This window comes from Prenolepis imparis, unplaced genomic scaffold, assembly GCF_030444845.1.
Source record: "Prenolepis imparis isolate NDT839.2.m4 unplaced genomic scaffold, iyPreImpa1.0 SCAF_612, whole genome shotgun sequence".
Taxonomy (NCBI): domain Eukaryota; kingdom Metazoa; phylum Arthropoda; class Insecta; order Hymenoptera; family Formicidae; genus Prenolepis; species Prenolepis imparis.
Window position 1 is genome coordinate 421 of NW_028141770.1, and position 15639 is coordinate 16059.

At 31.1% G+C, this 15639-nt stretch overlaps 3 protein-coding genes and 1 pseudogene across 3 annotated transcripts; all 4 read right to left on the reverse strand.

The window, feature by feature from the left end:
- Window positions 1–1839: 1839 nt before the first annotated feature.
- On the reverse strand, window positions 1840–6457 carry LOC145948722 (uncharacterized). The gene is made up of 5 exons (XM_083058323.1): window positions 6441–6457; window positions 5398–5484; window positions 2958–4868; window positions 2634–2717; window positions 1840–2188 (listed from the first exon to the last, which is right to left on the reverse strand). Exons 1-5 carry the CDS (start codon window positions 6445–6447, stop codon window positions 1986–1988), a joined length of 2292 nt encoding a protein of 763 aa, XP_082914449.1. The 5' UTR covers window positions 6448–6457; the 3' UTR covers window positions 1840–1985.
- Window positions 6458–6466: 9 nt separating this feature from the next.
- Window positions 6467–7699, reverse strand: LOC145948721 (uncharacterized). The gene is made up of 5 exons (XM_083058322.1): window positions 7554–7699; window positions 7242–7448; window positions 6843–7130; window positions 6639–6752; window positions 6467–6506 (listed from the first exon to the last, which is right to left on the reverse strand). Exons 1-3 carry the CDS (start codon window positions 7639–7641, stop codon window positions 6868–6870), a joined length of 558 nt encoding a protein of 185 aa, XP_082914448.1. The 5' UTR covers window positions 7642–7699; the 3' UTR covers window positions 6467–6506; window positions 6639–6752; window positions 6843–6867.
- Window positions 7700–7873: 174 nt separating this feature from the next.
- LOC145948720 (uncharacterized) lies at window positions 7874–10181 on the reverse strand (annotated as a pseudogene).
- A 166-nt stretch (window positions 10182–10347) lies between these two features.
- On the reverse strand, window positions 10348–12767 carry LOC145948723 (uncharacterized). The gene is made up of 8 exons (XM_083058324.1): window positions 12232–12767; window positions 11890–11982; window positions 11601–11807; window positions 11283–11489; window positions 10962–11171; window positions 10650–10856; window positions 10474–10544; window positions 10348–10371 (listed from the first exon to the last, which is right to left on the reverse strand). The coding sequence occupies exons 1-8, from the start codon at window positions 12455–12457 to the stop codon at window positions 10348–10350; spliced, it is 1245 nt and encodes a 414-aa protein (XP_082914450.1). The 5' UTR covers window positions 12458–12767.
- Window positions 12768–15639: the final 2872 nt, after the last annotated feature.

Sequence of the window (15639 nt, forward strand, 5' to 3'; positions counted from 1 at the left end):
CGTACGTATATGAGCGTATTCATCGTTCTCTTTACTAAATCTAGAATGAAATCATTGTAAATATACATTGTTGTATATATATATGCAGCGTGTCCTACACGCGACACGCGACATCGTCATAATTCTCACCATCATTTTTCTACCGCCGGAAAAACAAATTGATAATTACTTTTTCGGGCGTGTATTATATGTCGCGCGTCTCTAATCGCTCGCCGCTCGAAAGCGGTAGACCGCACGCTTTGAGTGATGAGCGACGAAAGACACGCGACGTATATGATATCGCGCCGAAAAAGTATTATTACTTTCGTTTTTTCGGCGATATGAAAATGATATGAAAATGATGACAATGTCACGTGTCGTGTATAGGACATTCTGCATTTACATACAATATTATATATTTATAATAATTCCATTTATGATTTATTCGAGAGAACGACGAATACGATCATGCACGCACGATTTATGCTACTAGATTGTTTTATAAACAGCGTGGAGCCTTTATTATTTGCAATTTGCCGACGTATTTATTTGAACATTAACATGTAATTTAACATTAACGCTGCCGAATTTAACATGAAATCTATCTCAATTCGGCGTCCGCGCGAAAGAGATTATTATACTTATTTCTTAAGATGGTGCAGGGAGAGAACAAAATAATATGTATCTAACTGTAACAGATTTTTTATATGGAAATCTCATATGTATTTCATAGTAAATACATGAAGGGAAAGATAATGTATAAATATGTAAAGATGAAAATAATGAAACTGAATGTTATATATATTACTCAATATCTTTTATTAAAGAGGTTATATTCATGTAGTATTTCATAATGATATGTGATGTAAGATAATAATATACATTTTTTGTTTTCTTGAATGGTTTTTCATAGAAATTTTACATAGATATTGAATTTGTGAAAAATATGTGTAGGTGTTCACAATTCCAATTAGATTCAAAAGAAACATGTGTATTGTGTACATTAAAATGACAAAATTACGGTGCTAAAGATTAAGAAATACATAATAATCTTAATTATACGTATTAATATAGTGTAATATAAAATTTTCAATTATAATAATCTGAAAATATTATTAAGATGTGTTTGTAATACCTCTAATCATATAAAGAAACAAGTAAAAAATGTAATAAATATAGTAATACAACAGAAAATGATAATTATACAACAGAATGGTAATTAAAATCATTGCTCACAATGTATGTAGAACTTATTTTAAGTAATTACTTATTCATTTTTATGACAACACAAAATTTGATATCTTTTCTCTAGTTATAAATAAGGAAACTTAATATTCTCGATTTCAGCAAAAATAAGAGAACCTTGATACATTAATCATGTTTACTTATTTATTTTTATGACAACACAAAATTTGATATCTTTTTCTCTAGTTATAAATAAGAAAACTTAATATTCTCGATTTCAGCAAAAGTAATAGGACCTTGATACATCAATCATGTTTGACTAAATTCGCAACATCCTTAAAGTTAAACTTTAATCCTTAAAATTTAGCAATAATATAAATCATAAAGAACATGTGATAAATTAATTAATATAATATAATATACGAGATATTGTACTATAGTAACTACGCCTTCACAAGGTCCTTCTAGAATGAGGTAGTTAAATTGAAACCAAAAGATAGAATAAGATTTACTTATGAACATCTATAACATTAACGAACTAACGCACACATCTATATATTAGCATATCTCAATGTACAGGTGTACAAAAACAAAAAAAAGATATTGAATCAGAGTTATACCGTGTATAGTACATATAAAATTAATTTAAAATTATATATATATATTATATAAAGTATTAAATTATATAAATTTTAATTAAAAAATTTAAAATTTAAGTGATATGAAAACGTTTTATATTGTTTTAAAAAAAATCAGAATTTCTTTACAGGCGTTAATAAAATGTTTTGTACGAAATTGCAAACTCTTCCACTATTGTTGTTTCAGGTTTTCTGCTTATTATGCAACCACGTTTTGATTTGCGGCGATGTACGACGAGCCAGAGAAATATATTTTTTCTTTACTTCTTGAATCTCTTTTAGAGACGGCAATGTATTATTTTCCATATGTTGTGCAAACGCAGAAAGAGCTGCTTTTTTCTCAAATTCTGTCCATCGTACTCTTTTTGTTTGTCCATAAGGAGATGCTAGAGGAGCATAGAGAATATTATACAAATAATTTAACGAAATAACTATACTATTTGTTCTCGACTTTGACATAAAAATAATACGTTGATTGCTATGATCATTCCTATATCCCATATTCAACGATAATAAATTATTTAAATAGAAATGCTATTTTATTTTACTTATTTACTTTTAATTTTCGCAATTATAAATAGTTTTAGTATAAATATTGGCAAATGTTATAGATTATGTAAACAAAACTAAGTTCTGTATTTCGGTAATAAAAAAGGAATGACAAAATATAATTACTTGCAGGCACTAATTAAATAGGTAACTTTTAAGAGTTATATTACAAATATGTAAATGAGTATCATTTTTAAGAACAAATTGACATAATAAAAGAAACTGTATATTATTGTAATTCGTACAGTTATTGATTGAAAGCAGATATGAAAAATTACTTACTACTACGTTTCCGTTTTCCACCTTGTTCATCCGTTTGCTTGTCAGAATTTTTGAAATGATTTGATGTCTCACATAATGAAATATCTATAATAAACAGCAGTTATTAAAACATTTACGAAATTACAATATAGAAATTATAATATTGTAATGCTCGTTTTATTATCATGATATCATTACGATATCAAAATAATATACAAAAAGAATACTTTAATGTAAAATAAATAAGCATCAAAACAACATAAAACTAATTAAAAATGTAAATAATGTAAATCTTAATATTATAAATTCTATGTTTTACATAATGATTTAAGCAAATAACATTACTTCTCTCATCACTATTATTGTTAACTTCAACTAAGTTATCTTCTATTTCAGAATCACTGTCCGATATCGATTTATTATTCGTATTTTGTGCATTTCCTTCTGATACTGCTTCTAAGTAGCGGGAGATTTTCAGTATATCTCTGCTTGCTATTGGTTGCCTGTAATGATCTCTGTGTATTTTATCAGCATGACCCATAAAGGTGGCAAGATCGGAAACATCAGTATCATTCAGATTAAATTGAATGCAGTGTGTTGCAATATGTTTTCTTAATGTTGTACCGCGTAAAGTAGTTGATTGACTTGCGTTACATTGTTCGGCAAATGTACGCATTAAAACACAGGCTCTCAGGTATCGGTGTCTATCTTTGTCGACAGCAGGTAGTCCAAAAATATAAGGGTTTTTCTTTGGTACATTAGCTTCTTCACGATATTTCAAGATTAAAGTGATGCAATCAAATAACTCATTTGACAATAAAACAGGCACTGTGCGTCCCAGTTTTCCTCTGATGCAAAATCGAACATATTTCTCTGCAATTTTTCTATCTTCCATCGATAATGATTTATAAATATCACTGTACATATTTTTATTTACTTTTTCATAATTTTCAAAATCTTCTATCAGTGCTCGCTCAATTTCTCCTGCTCGTCGTCTATTAAAGACATGTGTTGAAGTTAATGTTACTTCTGCTAAAGAAATCCATTTCTCATATGAAAAGGACTCTTTTAATGCTGCATATGCTTCAGTTCTCATTTTTGCCAAATGTGTGTGTAATTTTTTAATATCTTCCAATGACGGGAGATTTATTTTCTTGTGCCTTTTATGTGCGGACTGCGTTTCAATAACTGTTTTGTTGACACTCGTACCTATATCCACAACTAACAGTTTTAAAAAGTCTTTAACTAATTTTTTCTTCTCTTCATCTTGAGTCTTGATGCATTCCATAATGAGAAGATTTCCTATATGCTTAATAAGTGTTGACAAGTTAGCCGCTACTGCAGGAGTTTTATAAAGTTGTTCTTCATTGTCATATCCTGCAACTATATTAATTGCTGAAATACAGTCGTCATATATTTGTGGATGATACAGCGACTGAAAATCTTCTATATTCGTATTTATCTCTTTTAACGCTATAAGAAAACGGCCTAGTAGACGCAATCGTGCACGAATCATATCATGCTGATGTTGGGATTTATATTTAACACACAACTTATTCGCATATATAATCAATAATTTGTCATATCTCACAATACGTGTTACATCATCTTCTCGCATAACAGGAAACACTGTTTTCCTTAAACACTCACTTGCTATTGAATGTATTCTACCAGTGATTTTTCTTCCCATAATCATAATATTTTTATTTTTTCGAAAATCTTTCTTAAGACAAGCTCGAGCATGATGACGTATTGTGCTTTTTGCGAAAAATCCTTTACATTTTACGCAAACAACAAAATCTTTAGCAGTCTTATTAGATTTCTCATTTGGACGTCTGCATACAATTAATTGCCCAGTATTAAATTCTGAGTTGGTGTTAAATTTAAAATTACCCATTTTTCGAATAGTCTCTATTATTTTCTTCCTTTCTGGGTTTTTTCTAGGCAGAATGGCAAATTTTTTTACATCAGGCTCGTTAGAGTGTACTGTTTCCAAATGTCGTGCAAGCTGTGATTGCAACTTCATACAAAAAGTGCAATAATTTTGTTTTGATTTTAAATTAGACTTTTGAACATACATAGCTTCATCGTTACATGCTGATGTACCAACAACATTTGTACTTGATGTATCAAAACTGGAAGTGGATGAAATACTTCTGTTAACAATTGGCACTTGCTTTTGAGGAGATTTGCTATATAAAGAACTGTGTTCTGAAGGTATATATTCTTCATCATCACTTTCGTCCTTATCATTATCTAGTATCAAAGAAAAACAAAGAAATTATATAACTATGAACAAAGGACACAACTCCCATATCATTGAAAAATTAAAGCACACAATATTTGTATGTCAATGTATATATTACCAAAAGATAAAAAATAATGTTCAAAGTAGAGATAATAAAATTGATTTATCTTAATTTTAATGTATTTCAAATATACAGAGCACAATATTGCATGAATTACATTACTTAAATTTATAATTAGTCTTGTAAAAGTTTAAATTTATAATTAATCTTGCAAAAGTATAAATTTATAATTAGTCTTTATAATTAAAATCACTAAAAGCTTAAGATAAAATTAATGAAACAAAACTATTGCGCTTTTTGCATGAAGTTGCAATCGCAGCTTGTACGTTATATGAAAATAATAACAAGCTTGATGTAAAACAGTAGCAACGTCAATGTTATAAGAATTATGTCCATTAATATATATATCATATATTACACATATAATATTGTGAGATTTATTAATTTATAAAGAAAAAGAAAACAAAACTACATACTATAAGACACTGGCACATCAACAATTTCTGGATCAGGCATATCATCTCGGCAAGGAGATAACACACTTACACGTCCTGCATCAGTTTCTGTATGATTTATTGAAGATATAAAAATAGATTAGTAAATAATATCTAAAATAATCCGTGTTTACAAGATTATACTTTAAACAAATCTTAAAATGTCAGTTTATAAATACTTAATAAAAACTTAAATTGTATTACTGTATTATCATATTTATTTTTATTTTGTCTAAAATTTTATCATTTCTTATGTGTATTTGAAACTATAAAACCTGTTTTCTCTAAATTTATATAACTGGAGATACAATCTTTTATCTCTAAAAAATATAAATATACATAAACATTAATGTTTATATTTTAATTTAAGTGGTTTTCTATTACTTTTGTGATATGCTCAGTGTTGTGCTTAGATGATTTTAAAATTAGCTAGATAAAGATGAGATAAAAATATTTAAATTAATTTTAGATAAAATGATAATTTTGTTTTAAATATATGTATCTAAATAAAAGGTAAAATTATATGGCAATTCATCTAGATAATTTTCTAGATAATAATTTTTAAGACTGCTTATATAAACATAGTTTAAAAAAATGTAAATTATAAAAAGGATATAAAAATATATGTATTTATATTTCTACTTATAAATTTTTATGACTTATTGCTTAAGTTCTACTATTTAAGTATTTTTATGTGCTATGATTCTAAATCAAAATTATCTGAAAATTATTCAAGATAATTTAGTAAAAATAATAGTTTTTCTCATCTATGATGCAGATATACATAATACATATTTTTATTATCTATATCTATATAAAGATAAGATGACGCCAAAGTTTCATCTAGATGATCATCTATATAATTTTATTCAGATAACAGCAAACACTGGACATGCTTATATATGCATATATATATATATATATTTTTTTATTGCATTTATTCCTTATTTTTTTATAGTTAGTGTATATTTATATTTGTTTATGAGTTTATATTTTTATATAAAAATAATTCAATTTCTACATACCAGTCATGTTAAAACTTAATCTCTTAACACACTCCTTATTGATTATAACAGATCCATTAAGTGAATCTGCAAACAAAACATAAGATTAGACAAACGGACAAATACATTTATTCAACAATGCAATAAAACATTGCATATTATTTAAAATGTAAAAATATGAAACAATATTTAAAATTTAATTTTAACAATAATGCATACCAGATAAAGAAATATTTGCGTCTGCTGTTTCAATATTATCATTCATGAAAAAGTTATTCGGCATGACAGTTTCAATGGTCTCATTTTGATTTGTAAAGATTATTGTGCCAATATCTAAAACAATATATATAAGAAAAAATATTATTTCATACAGATGATAAAATAGCGCTTAGAAATATAGTTGATAACATTATCGAAACTTACCAAAATTTGCTGAGAGATCTGTACTCTATTGATAATCACAGTTATCAATAATCACGGTAATTTCTTCTCTCGCACATTTACCAGTATTTGATGTAACATTGGTCATCTCCTCATTACAATCTCTGTTTGACACAGATTCATTATTTTTATCGCTTTCATCCATAGAAACTATTATGTGAGATTCATCAGTATTTGATGAAACATCAATCTTTTTAGCAACAGACTCCTTTTTTAGTATCACAGAATCAATGCCTTTGTTTTTATCTATAAGACTTATCGAATTAATATCTACGAGAGAAGAAATACAGATGATTATTGCATACATATGATATATAAAATAAGTATTACAAATATCATTAATATGAGCTAAACTAAATAATTGGAAATGTGCACATTTACCAGTATTTGATGCAACATCGGTCATCTCCTCATTACAATTTCTGTTTGACACAGATTCAATATTTTTATCGCTTTTATGCATAGACATTATTATGCGAGATTCACCGGTATTTAATAAAACATCATTCTTTTTAGTAATAGACTCCTTGTTTAATATCACAGACTCATTGCCTTTGTTTTTATCCATAAAACTTATCAAATTAATATCTACGAGAGAAGAAATACATAATTATCGCATACATATGATAAAATAAGTATTACAAACAACATCGATATGAGTTAAACTAAATAATTAGAAATGTGCACATTTACCAGTATTTGATGCAACATCGGTCATCTCCTCATTACAATTTCTGTTTGACACAGATTCAATATTTTTATCGCTTTTATGCATAGACATTATTATGCGAGATTCACCGGTATTTAATAAAACATCATTCTTTTTAGTAATAGACTCCTTGTTTAAGGGGGGAACCTCGTGTAAACAGCACTTTTTTAAAGATTTTATTACAAAAAAGTTGGAGTATTTATTGAATTCAAATAAAATACATTGTAATATTTAAGTTTAAATCTACAAGAAAAAATTTTTTTGTTGTAAAAAAAAAACAAAATGGCGGCGCTACAGCTGCTTGAAGTTGGCTTCTCGAGTTTGCGCCGGACAACGCTCAGGTCTTTGTAATTGTCTGAAATCAACGAATTAAATTTTTTTCATTAAAATAAATTATTTTGTACTTCATGAACCTAAATTTAGCAAAAAAAACAAAAAAATGAAAAATTGAAAACAAAAAAAAAATATATATAATTTTTTTTTTTTAAACAAATTGTTAAAAACAATATTTATTATAACAATTTTAATATATTTTTAGGTTCATGAAGTATACAATACATACACAAATATCTATACAAAATTTCAAGTTAATCGGCCATTAACTTTTTGAGTTATATTGTCCGGCGCGAAAAAAAAAGCGTTTTGAGAAAAACGCGTTTAAAGTTTTCGCTACCAAAAAGTTAAGTTTAGAGTGACTTATATTTACCTAGGCTTAATCTGCGATGCCAGGGCCGTAAAGTAATCCTTCCTCTTCTAGAAAAACATCTAATTGTGCTGCATTTTTCTCTTTTCGAGCAGTCCTGGCCTCTTTTGTCGCTTCTTGTGATCGTCGATCTTGTCTCTTTATTCGATTCTTATCATAAGTGTCAGCAAATTTTTTGCACTCTGGGCCAATTTCCAGTTCAAGATTGTTCATAACTCTCAATACAAACATATATCCGTCGTTGAACATACCTCCGGCCAAGTAAGCAGCAATTTCGATTATTTTTAAACCGCAGTTCAAATGCTTCGGAGCCAAACGCCACACAGTTGCATTGAAAGATTCGTTTGCATTCTGTGTGAAGCCACCCACACACCGTTCCAACAAGTCATCCCGAGACAAATCTTCGTAAATCGGCAAAATGTGCTTTTGTACATCTTTGTGCAGTGGTTTTGGATGCACACCACGAGTCGGCGCCAGTAGGACAAAAGTGATGCTGCGGCTGTTTATCCGTCGAAGATAGATGGTAATAAGTGGCCATTATTTCCTTTTTCATATTTTCTTTTGAGTGTGCATTCCTACGAATGGCTAGACCATAATATTTTGTCAATTTTTTAATTAAAGCATCGGTAAGCTTTCCTTTTCCACCAAGCTTAGCGGTTTTTTTAATATTTCTAAGGCGGCTCCCCATCCTCTTTTCCACGTGACCTACGCATTCACTTTTTATCACTTCAACATCTTCATACGGCTTAGCATCTAGAATAGCCTTAAAAGTTTTTGCGTCACCATCTCCGACGTAATTAGTATAACGTACACCATAATATTTCTCAGAACGACGAAACATTTCAAGGACAGCTTCGACCTCCATTTTACCTGCAGATCCTTTATGAGTTATGGCACAATTTTCTAGATGCTCTGCACTCTGATCATCGTCAGCGTGGTGCCGAAAATAGGTACATGCTTGACAGTAGCTGCTTTTTACGATTAAATCAATCACTTTACCCGAATAGTGAGCGATAAGAGTCGTCACGCCATAGAGAGAAGAGAACCCGCGCTTTTTCCACGATCCGTCACCGCTTACCGTGAAATTTAGTAACGGCTTTTCATTCTTCTCATTATTACTTTTCTCCTCTTCTACTGCATTTTTGCAACTCAAAGCAAAAATTTTTTTGACAGACGAATGTACATGCTTTATAATAAGATCGTAAGCTTGTATAGATAATCCACTGCCTAAGTCCATAATACCACAAAAAATATTTATACCTTCTCGAGCGACACCGAGTAAACGCATGGCAAAAACAACACGTCTATTTATTTCAAAAGCGTTGTGAATAAACGGTCCTGATTGGATGAGGGAAGTTCCGCATCTACACTGCACTGAAATTTTAAAACCAAGACCTCTTTCGCCAGATTGTCCAAATTTCACTTTTTGCTTGCACACTTTACAGACAAGTAAATCAGCGAGAGCAGAAAAAACGCTGATAAATTCAATAATTTTATAACACATACTAGGGTTTACAATAACATCTTCCACTGACGCCTTCAACTTCTTTGCAGACGCACTAGTTTCCTTGCTCATCTCCTCATCGACTTCCACGTTCGATACATTCGAAAACTGATTGCCTTTAAATCGCCGACGACGAGACCGGTTAGGACGACGATTTGGATCATCCTTTATAACTTTACGCATCATTTTTGCAAATAATATAAAACAGAAGCGATAATTAAAGAATTAGTGACCGTTGAATTAAAATAACAAAGCCAATAATAAACAACGGGCAAGGTTATAGATAATTTATGATAGACAAAAACATAGCCGAAAAGAAAATAGAATATTCGAGATCGAGAAAAATAAGACAGAGAGCGGCAGAGGACGAGAGGGCGATGACTCTCATTATTCGGCTTAAAGAAATAAGACGTGTACATTTTATTCAACTTGTACATCTTATTCACGATTAAAGACCACGTTAATTTTAACTCGGACGTTATTGATTTATTTCACCTCCGGACATTAATTGCGCATTCGAGACCCGCATATTATTAATAACGGCAAATCGCCAAAATACCATTAGAGCGCATCACTTTAATGACTTCTTAGGGACCTTTTGGATTTGATTTAGGTTTTGAAACTTTGGAAATATATTCTTCAGATGGTATATGAATTTTTCAAGCCATAAAAAAAAATGCCAAAAAAAAAATTTTACACGAGGTTCCCCCCTTAATATCACAGACTCATTGCCTTTGTTTTTATCCATAAAACTTATCAAATTAATATCTACGAGAGAAGAAATACATAATTATCGCATACATATGATAAAATAAGTATTACAAACAACATCGATATGAGTTAAACTAAATAATTAGAAATGTGCACATTTACCAGTATTTGATGCAACATCGGTCATCTCCTCATTACAATTTCTGTTTGACACAGATTCAATATTTTTATCGCTTTTATGCATAGACATTATTATGCGAGATTCACCGGTATTTAATAAAACATCATTCTTTTTAGTAATAGACTCCTTGTTTAATATCACAGACTCATTGCCTTTGTTTTTATCCATAAAACTTATCAAATTAATATCTACGAGAGAAGAAATACATAATTATCGCATACATATGATAAAATAAGTATTACAAACAACATCGATATGAGTTAAACTAAATAATTAGAAATGTGCACATTTACCAGTATTTGATGTAACACCGGTCATCTTCTTATTATAATCTTTGTTTGGCACAGATTTATTATTTTTATCGCTTATTTCATTTATAGACATTATTATGCGAGATTCACCGATATTTAATGAATCATCAATCTTTTTAGTAGTAGACTCTTTGTTTAGTATCACAGAATCATTGCCTTTGTTTTTATCTGTAAGACTTATCGAATTAATATCTACGAGAGAAAAAATACAGATGATTATTGCATACATATGATTTATAAAATAAGTATTACAAACATCATTGATATGAGTTAAACTAAATAATTGGAAATGTGCACATTTACCAGTATTTGATGTAACATCGGTCATCTCCTCATTACAATTTCTGTTTGACACAGATTCAATATTTTTATCGCTTTTATGCATAGACATTATTATGCGAGATTCACCAGTATTTAATGAAACATCATTCTTTTTAGTAATAGACTCCTTGTTTAGTATCACAGCCTCATTGCCTTTGTTTTTATCTATAAGACTTATCGAATTAATATCTACGAGAGAAAAAATACAGATGATTATTGCATACATATGATATATAAAATAAGTATTACAAACATCATTGATATGAGCTAAATTAAATAATTGGAAATGTGCACATTTACCAGTATTTGACGTAACATCGGTCATCTTCTCATTACAATTTCTGTTTGACACAGATTCATTATTTTTATCGCTTTCATCCATAGAAACTATTATGTGAGATTCACCAGTATTTGATGAAATATCAATCTTTTTAGCAACAGACTCCTTTTTTAGTATCACAGAATCAATGCCTTTGTTTTTATCTATAAGACTTATCGAATTAATATCTACGAGAAAAGAAATACATGATTATTACATACATATGATAAAATAAGTGTTACAAACATCATTGATATGAGTTAAACTTACCACAAAATTTTAGAAAATTAGTTCTTTTGCATAATATATGTGGTTTATTTGTTATAATATTTTTTTTAATATCTTGCAATATATCTTTATTATCTGTAATGTTGAAGAAATATCTGTTAACAAAAAAAGAAATTGAGAATACATTAAAATGTATTCTCAATTTCTTATTTCATTCGTAGATATATTTCTACGTTTATATTTTATTATATCATAAACAATCGCATCGTTACTGCTTACTATTCAATCTGGGATTTATGTATATATTTGTAATGTAATATAAATGTTAATGACATGCAATAATAGTAATATAAAATATTGATATGAGACATATATTTAACTTACCATTTTTTGCTAAAATAGTTGCTAGGTACCTTCGGTAATCACTATATTTAGCTTTTGTAACATTTTTTTTAGTCGTAATTTGGTTAGATTTGCACACATAATAAATATCATCATAAAACTTTACTAACGTATACATATTTATATTAAATTTTAATATTATCGTATAAAATGTATTTGGTAGTAGAATTAATACTATAATACTGTATATACTCAAATGAATTAACATACTTCTATTGCACACAATTCGCACCTCATGGCTGATTAGGCCTAGACGAAAGGACGAAGGCAGCGTTCAACAACGTATATATAGTTACTCGTTATGGCGCTTTCACAGTTGACGCGATAAGCGATAAATAATTGCTTTCAAAAGAATTTTTTAACTTATTTTTGGAGTGTCGTTAAAACAACCATTTTATAGAAATCAGTGGTGTCGTTATAATAGCCAAATAGTATAATGTGTTGTACATAATTTTGTACTGTCGCTGTACTAGCCAATCTGTACTTAATTGCTTATACATATGTACCAGTGCATTTTATCACAAAATCATAATGTATACATCAGGAAGTCGATGTACTCTTATGTATACAATAAAATGTTTGATTTTTTGATGTCGTCAAAATAGCTAATTGACATATATATATATTTATATATATATATATATATTTGCAGCAATATTAAATATATATATATATATATAAATATATTTGAAAAAGGGTTACTTACCTATGTCGCCAAACAAGGCCGCCGTAATAGTCTTTAAAAAGACTGATAGTCTTAAAAAAGACTGGTGTTGAGAGCCTGGTAAATCGCAGATATCGCAACAATGAAGAATATCGCAATGATAATCTGTAACAGAAGAAAAAATTATATTATTACACCAGGCGAGACGCTAAAAGTGTCGAGTCGCCGTAACTCGAGAACGGCGAGAGATACGAGGTCGGGCCAAGTCCCCCTTCGGGATTACCCGAGGAACAAAAAAGGTCCTTTGGTCGGACCTCGTATCTCTCACCGTTCTCGAGATACGTAATTTTAGGACCTCTTGTCCTCTTCAAGGTCCCGTAACCTTGAAATGCGTCGAGCTACAAGGTCGCGCCAAGGCTCGTTGGAAAGCTGCATTCAAGCCCTTTCCAACGAGCCTTGGCGCGACCTCGTAGCCCCACGGGTTCCCGAGTTATGGGCGTTTGAAGTTTCGAAAGTGTCGAAAAATTGTTATTTACAAAAACACGCAGCGACACGGTACGCTCTGGAATCCCCAGATGGATAGCCGAATTTTCGAGCTCGCTCGACCTTGTTCATTTTGTATCTTCCAAACGGAGCGAGATACGGCCTTGGACCAAGAGTGCTTTTCTATAGATCCAGGGACCCTCTATCCAACGGTACCATCCCCGACCCCCTGTGGCGACAGGGAGGGTGGAGAGGGGGTATTTTGGCAACTTTGGAACGGAGCGAGATACGGCTTTCGAACAAGAGGGCTTTTCTCAAGTTCCAGGGATGCTCTATCCAATGGGATCATTCTCCCCTCTCTCCGGTTTACCTCACCCCCTTGAGGGGTTGAATCTTGGAATATCGTAAGAGAGAGAACCGAGATTTTCGAAACACCGCGTCTCTGAAACTCGACGAGATCCATGAATTTGAACCGTGGGGTCGGTCCAAGCTCGGTGGAGGGTTCTCGCTCGTGATTGGTAGGTTTTCAAAAATAGCGATATCTCGGAAACGGTTAGCGATGGAAGATTTTTTTCAACGGGGTCCGTCTACGTCGTAGAGAGCTTCTCGCGCGTGATTGGTCGATTTTCAAAATTCCGATATCTCGAGAACGGTGCGTCGCAGATTAGTGGTTATAGGCGCGTTGGATCACGTTAGCGAGCGCGTTCATAAAATAAATTTAAAAACAAAATTTTTTTTTTTTTTTTTCGTTAATATTAAATTTATTTTGCATTATCGAGGGACGAAAGTGTGTGGATTTCAACGGGCCAATGGTACCTTGCATCACGCGAAACCTCATCGCTGTGCGACCGATACTTTCAGAGATATAAATTTTCAAAGTTTTTTTTCCTTTTTATTTAATTATAATTTTTCTATCAAAGATAGAAGGACGAAACTCGCAGGGTACAAGGAGTTTAACGATACCTACTTTGTCGCCAACAGACATGGCTGTGCGATGTATAGTTTTCGAGATATAAATTTTACAAGTATTTTCGTTATTATTTAATTACAATTTTTCTATCAAAGACAGAAGAGCGAAACTCGCAGGGTACAAGGAGTTTAACGATACCTACTTTGTCGCCAACAGACATGGCTGTGCGACGTCTAGCTTCCGAGATATTAATTTTACAAGTATTTTCGTTATTATTTAATTACAATTTTTCTATCAAAGACAGAAGAGCGAAACTCGCAGAGTACAAGGAGTTTAACGATACCTACTTTGTCGCCAACAGACATGGCTGTGCGATGTTTAGTTTCCGAGATATAAATTTTCAAAGTTTTTTCGTTTTTATTTAATTATAATTTTTCTATCAAAGATACAGGGACGAAACTCGCAGGGTACAAGGAGTTTAACCGTACCTACTTTGTCGCCAAGAGAGATGGCTGTGCGATGTTTAGTTTCCGAGATATTAATTTTACAAGTTTTTTCGTTATTATTTATTAACAATTTTTCTATCAAAGACAGAAGAGCGAAACTCGCAGGGTACAAGGAGTTTAATGATACCTACTTTGTCGCCAAGAGAGATGGCTGTGCCATGTATAGTTTTCGAGATATTAAATTTCAAAATTTATTCCTTTTTATTTAATTCAATATTTTCTATCAAACACATTGGGACGAAACTTACAGGATAGGAGGGGGCTATCGATACCTAGTTGCACGCAAAGGGAGATGGCCGTGCGTCTGATACTTTGCGAGATATTAATTTTCATAATATTTTCCTTTTTATTTAATTTTATTTTTATATACAGAGACGAAGGGATGAAACTCGGGGGATCGATAGAGTTCAATGGTACCTACTTGGTCGCCAAGGGAGACAGCTGTGCGACCTGTACTTTTCGAGATTGAAATTTGCCAAGTATTATCGTCTTTATTTAATTATATTTTTTCCAACAAATATATTGGGACGAAACTACCACGGTCCTACGGGCTCCTCGGTGGTACCTACTCGATCGCAAAAGAAGATAATTGTACCTCTCATACTTAACGAGATACAAATTTGAAATACTATAAATCTTAAAAACGTCGTCTACTCGTACATGGATTTTCGACATGTCGCTCTTGGACGGCTGACGGTGCTGCGCCAACTCGGAAATTTCGGATTACTCGCTGGACTTGGACAAGTTGGAAACTGCGAGTCGGATGAGACTTGGAATATCTGGCGTAGAGAAGCCAATACTAGTACTCTGCGTTGATACCACTGCTT